This window comes from Artemia franciscana, chromosome 11 (genome assembly GCF_032884065.1).
Source record: "Artemia franciscana chromosome 11, ASM3288406v1, whole genome shotgun sequence".
Taxonomy (NCBI): Eukaryota; Metazoa; Arthropoda; class Branchiopoda; order Anostraca; family Artemiidae; genus Artemia; species Artemia franciscana.
The window spans coordinates 5,619,529-5,628,076 of NC_088873.1; the positions used below are offsets into that span (position 1 = coordinate 5,619,529).

Sequence of the window (8,548 nt, forward strand, 5' to 3'; positions counted from 1 at the left end):
TCTTTGGGGGAGTTGGGGGGGGGGTTAATTTTGAACAAATTAGAAAAATGAGGTATTTTTAACTTACGAAGGAGTGATCGGATCTTACTGAAATTTGAAGTTTGGAAATTCCGACTGGATCTGGTGACATTGGGGGGGGAATTGAGGGTGGGGAACCTTAAATCCTGTAAAACGCTTAGAGTGGAGGGATCGGGATGAAACTTGGTGGAAAAAATAAGCACAAGTCCTAGATTCGTGAATGACATAACCGGGACGGATCCGCTCTCTTTGGGGTAGTGGGGGTGGGAGGGTTGATTCTGAAAAATTAGAAAAATGAGATATCTTTAACTTACGAAGGAGTGATCGGATCTTAATGAAATTTGATGTTTGGAAGGATATCATGTCTCAGAGCTCTTATATTAAATTTCAACCTTATCATGTGAAGGGGATATTGGGGGGGGGGGTGGAACCTAAACTCTTGGAAAATTCTTAGAGTGGAGGGATCGGGATGAAACTTGGTGAGAAAAATAAGCACAAGTCCTAGATACGGGACTGAAACAATAATCTTTGGGGGAGTTGGGGGGGGGGAGTTAATCCTAAAAAGTTGTAAAAAATTAGGTAATTTTAACTTGCGAAAGAGTGATCGTATCTTAATGAAATTTCATATTTAGAAGGACCTCGAAACTCATATCTCTTATTTTTGTATCCTGACCGGGTGTAGTGTCATTAGGGGGGGGGTGGACCGAAAATCTTGGAAAACGCTTAAAGCGGAGAGATCAGGATGAAACTTGGTGGAAAGAATAAACACAAGTCCAAGATAGGCGACTGACATAACCTGACGGATCCGCTCTCTTTGGTGGAGTTGGAGGGGGGGGGAGTAATTTGGAAAAATAAGAAAAAATGAGGTATTTGTAACTTACGAACAGGTGATCAGATCTTAATGAAATTTGATATCTAGAAGGATCTTGTGCTTTAAAACTCTCTTTTTTAAATCCCGACCAGATCCGGTGATATTGAAGGGAGTTGGAAGGGGAAGTCGCAATTCTTGGAAAACCTGAAATCGAGGTATCTTACTACTGGGTGATTGGATCTCAATGAAGCTTGATATATAGAAGAATCTTATGGCTCAGATGATCCATTTTCAATTCTAATCGGATCCGGAGACATAAAGGGTTGGAGGGGGGAAATAGAAATCTTGGAAAACACTTAGAGTGGAGATATTGGGATGAAACGTGATGGGAAGAATAAGCAGAAGTTATAGACACGAGATTGAAATAATTGGTACGGATCCGTTCTCTTTGGGGGAGCTGTGGGTTGTTAATTAAGAAAAGTTAGAAAAATTGAGGTATTTTTAACTAAAGATGAGATGACCGGATTTTAATGAAATTTGATATTTAGAGGGAAGTCGTGTCTCAGAGCTCTTATTTCAAATCCCGGCCAGATCTTTTGACATTGGGGGGAGCTGGAAGGGGAAAGCAGAAATATTGGAAAATGCTTATAAATGATGTAGATACGTGACTGACGTAACCAGACTGAATCTGCTTTCTTTGGGGGAATTAGATGGTGGGGTTCATTGCTTTGGCGAGTTTGATGCTTCTGGACGTGCTAGGACGATGCAAATTGGTAGGCGTGTCAGGGACCTGTAAAATTTGAAAAATTAGAAAAATTGAGGTATTTCTAACTTGCGAGTGGGTGATCGGATCTTAATGAATTTTAATATTTAGAAGGACCTCATGACTCAGAGCTCTTGTTTTAAATCCCGACCGGCATTAAGCCTCTGATTTTCCTTTAGAAGCAATCTGTTGATTCTTAGAATTTTGCTAGAGCTCATATCATGATATCTTGGTTCTTCAGATCTGGTCACAAGTGCCATATGAGCTCTTAGTTCTTGTTTTATGTATTATTTTTTTCCTCAGAAAAAGCTACTCATGTGAAATTCTAAACTTGTAAAACTCTGATTTTGTAAGATAAGGCTCTTATTTAGACACACGGTGCTGAAAAAAAAGACATGGATCTATAATAAGATTTATTATAAATATAATATAAGATTTAAATAAGATTTAAATAAACATGGCTGGTGCATCAAATATATATTTAAATTTAATTAACATTCTAAATGAAGTAAATTTAATTAACATTCTAAAAGAAGTGTTACTTTTAAGGCACAGCTGTTTGGTTATCGATTAGCTGACTCATTGGATGATAAAGTTGACTCACAGCATTCAGATGATGAAGAATCGAATTCTCTTAATTCTGATCATAAGGCTTTAACAAATTATAAAACTATTAAAGTGTTTATTAGCGTTAAGGTGTTAGTATTAGTATTTTTAAGACAAATCCGATAGTTCGAATGATGAAGTTGACTCGGGGCATTCAGCTGATGAATAATCAAATGCTCATGATTATGATGCATTTGCTGATGATAATGCTTTGACGAAATGCATCATTTTGTCTTGCTATTATTTTTATTTTATTATGACTGGACCCAATAATGAACAAAACTAATAAGATCACTGACTTCAATTAATTCTTTTGACAGTATTGGATACACTGTCACCAGGGCCGTATCTGGGGGGGACCCCATCCCCTCCAAAACTTTTATCTGGCTCGTAAAAACGTAACAAAAATGTATATAAAGTTTTTTGTGTACCCCCCCCCTCCCCAAGCAAAAATCATGGATAAGCCCCATATTGTCACCTAGTAATCCTATGCAATAGGCTGCTGTGCTCTTGGAAACTAGAAGTCTTTTGTTAATCTAGTATATTAGATATTTTTTATGCCGGATTGATCGTCCAAGAAGGAATATATCAAATCAGCAATTATGGACATAAAGATTAGATGGTGGGAGGGGGCTTTTCTTGTCGAAACCCTGGAGTCATTAAACTCTTAGTTATTACAATCTAAAGACATAATAGTCTTTAGTTAGGATAATCCAAAAGGCTTATGATAGTCTTTTAGTTAGGATAATCTTATATTCTTTGTTTTTGATTACGCAATAGATGTTTTGATTTTTCAACTTTTAATTCTCCATGGATAGTATTCTAATGGAGTTTAATCTATAGTCAATAAACATTCAAAACAAGTGTTAGCACTAATTAAATTTAATTAGTATTCTAAAATAAGTGTTTCTTTTAAGGTAAAGCTATCAGGTTACCGATTAGCAGACCCTTTGAATGATGAAGTTGACTCGCTGCATTCAGATGATGAAGAATCGAATGCTCATGATTCAGATGCGTTTGCTGATGATGAGGGTTTATCCAATCAGGACTCTGCTAGCTCGCATGATGAACTCGACGGAACTGGATATTTAAAGGAGGATGATCATTATCGTCAGTTTGTTGGTGCAAATTCATCACAATCAAGCAGGTCGCAGTATAGAAGCGTCACTGAAAAAGGTAAGTGAATTATATTGATTGGGTCAAGCCAAGGCTGATGACTTCCTCCCTTTGTTATAACATGACGATGATTACCCCCGTCTGGGTGTATCTCCATATCTTTTGCTATTTTACCTGATGTCTCCCATACTTTTATCTTATTCTCGTAGGATCTTTCACTTAGAAACGGCTTAAAAGACCTTGATCTCTCTTACCAAGCTTTAAACATTTTCAATAATATTCGTTTATTTTTTAAGGTTTATTTTTTAAGGAAGACTGCATTTTTGATTAGAGCTGGCTTTACAAACTCATCAAAACAGTAGATTTTAAGTTTCTAACCCAGTTTGTTGATTCCCCCTCCATTAGATCAATGAAGGGATATAAATATAATTTATGTATATAACCTGTACATATATAACCTATTATATATATATATAAATATATTTATAACCTGAAAACAGTCAGTCGACGTTGTACGACGGGTACCTGAAGCTAAATAAGTATATCTCATTATGCACACAATCAATAGATTTAATTATGTTTTTAATGTTTTTTTTGTGAGTGTCATCCGACATGCTCTACTGCCAGTATACTAATCTACCTACTGGTAATTAATCGTTGTCACAAGGGCTAAAGGATCTACCTTGGGAGCGGTGGAAGTGATGGCTAGATATTGTTGATTTTTTTGTCATTTTTGGGTTTTTTGTTATCAGTCTCTTCTATCAGGTCATGGTTATTGGTTTAAAACTATGGCTCAGGGAGCCCGCTAGATATTATTTTTGTAAGAATCTTTTTTTTGTTATCTTTACACCAAAACCGTATGAAGGAGGAGAGGTGCGGTTCTGGGTTTGAATCCCCCCACCCAAATCCTTGTCCGAATCGTAAAAACGTAGCAAATTGTATTTAAACAATTATTTAATGCATTTTAAAGGTAATAATGTACCTTTGTTGACCTACTGGTGAAGTTCTTTTAGATAGATCACTGTTATGACCTATTGCGGAAGAGAATGACGTTTTCAAATTGAGGACCCACCCAACTTTTATGATTGCGAATTTCCGATCCTCTGAGTGTTAACATGTCTTTACTTTTGTGTCGGGCTTTGACTTTTCTTTCATTTTGCTAAATGAACCTTATTAACTTTGACATGTTTGTGGAGGTGTTGCCTCCATGCCTGACTTGGTTTGAGAATGTGACAGAGTTGATTGTTATCTGCCCAGCGACAAGCCTTTTATCGTCGCTTTTATTTCGCAAAACAAATTGGCTAAAAATAATGTTGGTAATTAAGGGCGTGTTCTATTTGCGAATTTTCTCAGGAATTGTCTTCAGAATCAGATATCTTCAAATGGAATATATTGTGAAACATAAAATAAACGTCAGAAAAGGACTTTCTGAGAATTCTGCTTTCTTTAAAGTGTCATCATTCTTTCTTGTAAGTCCCTTTGATGTATTCATTGAAAAATTATACCTCCCTAGGTTTACAAAAATACATTTTGCTCCCAATACGATTTCGTGGATTGAAGCCATTGCTTTTGTAAGAAATTTCCAGCCAGTAAAAAGAACAGAAGTTTTTTAGTCACATTTTTATCCGGGGGGGGGGGGGGGTACCCTGGATACGGACTTGTGTCTAGCATCAGACGTATAGACAACAATCTATTTCAGGAAAGACACTTGATAAAACAAAAAGAAAGGAAAAAGAAATGTCGGATATTTTAGTTACAGTTCTAAAAACATGGATTTTTACAAAACCCGGGGTGATAGCCTGTTTGGTGTAAATGAAAAAAATAGATCAATTCACTAAGATTGAATCATTTTGAATTTTTCCAGTTTTCCGAGCTCAATACATGAATTTTGTCGGAATTTTTCACCATTTTTTGTTTCAGAACAACGATCTAGAATATGCCTTTCTAAAAGCCCAATCTCACACACTCGATAATGCTACCCATCTTTCTTTTCTTTTTTTTTTTATAGAAAAAGTGTAGATAGAAATTAGCTTAGACGTGTAAACCAGGATCTAATTCTTACTATAATTGAAACGATTGATTAAATCAACCATCCCGAATGAAAACTATGCTTGGAACTGCGGTTTGAAATTACAAGGTTAAGGGGAAAATATGGCATATAGTATATTTCGTATGTGTGTGATTTTGAAGAGAAGATGCCTTGTCGTTTTTCAAATGGGTAGTTGAAATGGTAGTGTCGTTTTTCAAATGGGTAGTACCCATTACCCGTTTTTCAAATGGGTAATGGGTAGTATTAGCCAGTACACACTCGACAAGTGAAGTTAATTTAATTCTAACGAAAGATAACTTTCATATAACCTTTAGTTTATACAGTAGTATAATTTGGGCATTATATTTTCACATTAGGGGGGGGGGTAAAGTATTTAGACAGTGCCCCTAACCTAGCCTACCTCCCCCCTCATAATGTGCAAACATATAGCCCAATTTATACAAGTATAATGCATTCTGTCTAAGTCCAATGCATTATATCACCCGTCTCTTGTCTTTGTAGCTATGACACCGGTTATCTGAGATCTAATCCTAGCGTAATTCTTGAGTGTGTGCAGCCTATCGCTAAGCAATTCTCAAAGTGAAAAACTATTACAAAAGTAAAGTGGTTACTAGGCCCAAGAAGCTTTGCTTGTAATGGACCACAGAGAACAAAAATAAAACACTATTATAAAATATATACAAAGAAAAAAAAAAAAAAAAAAAAAAAAAAAAAAAAAAAAAAAAAAAACTGGAACAAGACAAGGACATTGAATAGATAGGATATTTAACAGATAGAATATTTAACATATAGCTGAAAATGATTTTAAAAGAAGAGAAGATACATAAAATAAAATAAAAATAAAAAAAACTGGAACAAGACAAGGATATTGAATAGATAGGATATTTAACAGATATAATATTTAACATATAGCTGAAAATGATTTTAAAGAAGAGAAGATACATAAAAAAAAAAAAAAAAAAAAAAAAAAAAAAAAAAAAAAAAAAAAAAAAAAAAAAAAAAAAAAAAAAAAAAAAAAAAAAAAAAAAAAAAACTGGAACAAGACAAAGGACATTGAATAGATAGGATATTTAACAGATAGAATATTTAACATATAGCTGAAAATGATTTTAAAAGAAGAGAAGATACATAAAAAAAAAAAAAAAACTGGAACAAGACAAGGACATTGAATAGATAGGATATTTAACAGATAGAATATTTAACATATAGCTGAAAATGATTTTAAAAGAAGAGAAGAGACTTACAAATTAGGAAAGGATTAATAAAGAGAGAGAAAAATTATTGAATTGGAAAGACCCGACGAAATAATGCCTTTGCTAAAAAGAAAAGAGGGACATCCGAAGGAATGGAGTTCCGTAATAGAATTGATTGATATACTGGAGACCTCTGGGCTGCTTGAGAAGATCGTTTTGGTAAAATAAATCGTCGAGAAGAATTACGTAAAGAATAAAAGTACCTACCTGAGCCTGTCCGTGAGAAAAACTGCTGTAGGGGCGGTGGGAGAGTACCTAGAAAAGCAGAATGCGCAAGATAAAGTGTACTTTTACTTATAATATGATCCAGCGGAGCTATTCCAGTATCATTATAAAGATCAGAGGAAGGGTAAAGCCGAGGGAGAAGAAAAGTAGCCTTCACTGCCCTTTTTTGGGCTCTTGGAAGTGAGCAGAGAAGAGATTTATTAGTATTACCCCAGACAGAGCAGCAATAAGAAAGGTAAGGATAAATAAAAGCATAATAAAGAGAAACCATAATATCAGGAGGAAGAAATGAGTTAATCCGGTGCAACATTGAAGACTGGCGGACGATTAAGGAACGGATGTGAGTTATATGCGGTTTAAAAGAAAGAAAACAGTTTCTTTTAAACCGCAATATATGTTCAATATGAAAAATATGTTCAGTAACACCTTCATTCTTCTTAAATAACAGTATTTTTTGTTCGTTGAATCTTGCATTTAAATCTAAATTGTCGCATAATGTTAAAACTATACATTGCAATATTTGACTGCAATATCTGAAGCTTGTAAAAAACACAGACTTGGATACTCTAAAATTGTGTCAAACCGGTTTAAGTATAATCGAAAGGCTCTTGTTTCTTTCTATACAGTTTTCGTGATCACTTTGTGCTTTATCTTTCTGGGACCTTCATTCTACTGAAAAAGAGTGACTTATGTAAACTACGTAGATGTTACTATAAATATTGTAAATAACTGCTTTATATACCTCTATCGCATCGAAATCAGAGAATAATCCGAAAAGACAAAGCTCCTGGTATAACTGCAAAACTACAGGAGCTTCATGAGAACTTATCGGCACAAGCATATCGACGGCTTGCCCCATATCACGGACTCATCCGTTTGTTCTGTTGGCCTTTTTTCTTGTTGATTTTGTTGTACTTATTGTGTTGTACCTTTGCACCTTTGTTCTCATCCGTTTGCTCTTTTGATTTTGTTGTACTTGTGTGTTGTTTTCTTTTCTTGTGTTGTTTTCTTTTATAATGTTTATTTTGTTTTCTCCCTTTTTACTCCACTATCCTCACATTGTTTTGTGCTGTGGCTTATAAATAAATTATTGTTATTACTATTGTTGATATGCTGATCGTCTCTTTGAGAACAGCTTAGAAAATGGTTTTAGACAATTATCTAACAAATATGAAAATGTCATGTCGACCTTTCAAAAAAAAGTGTTAGAAGTAAGTAAGACGGCATTAGACCCTTAAGGTCCAGACCGGCGGTGCTGACCTCCGTTTGTTGGCCCTTCAGCCAGGAAGTGCAATTTGGGGATGGGGGCCAACCATCCTGTGCTTTCGCACACCCTTTCTGATTACCTTCCCCATATTTCTCCTGGTTCCCATTTAGAGCTGGGCTGACTCTGGCTGAGCTAGCAGAGCCACGCCACTGATCCCGTCTCAAACCAAATAACCGGCCAAACCTGGGATTTAACCCGTGCCCCATGGACAAAGAAATATCAAACCAATGCGCCAGCCACTTAGCCAGGACGGCCTTTGAGCGGGGCAGTGACGAAATACGCCCGGTAGCTAGGGCTGTGGAGTCGGTCCACTTTTACCACCGACGAGCAACTTCGACTCAAGACATTTTCATCGTACTGATTCCAACTCTGACTCTGACTCCTGAAACTTTAAACATAATTGCTCCCACTACATCTCCGATCGTCTCCTAAGTAGTAC

General features: G+C 35.7%; 1 protein-coding gene across 1 annotated transcript in view; it reads left to right on the top strand.

Moving 5' to 3' along the window:
- The window catches only part of LOC136032725 (uncharacterized), a gene marked incomplete in the record, with an annotated part of 160,949 nt that overhangs the window by 101,814 nt on the left and 50,587 nt on the right, over positions 1–8,548 (top strand). Inside the window, 1 exon segment of the mRNA XM_065713042.1 lies at positions 3,116–3,374. Coding sequence (XP_065569114.1) covers positions 3,116–3,374 — 259 coding nt within the window.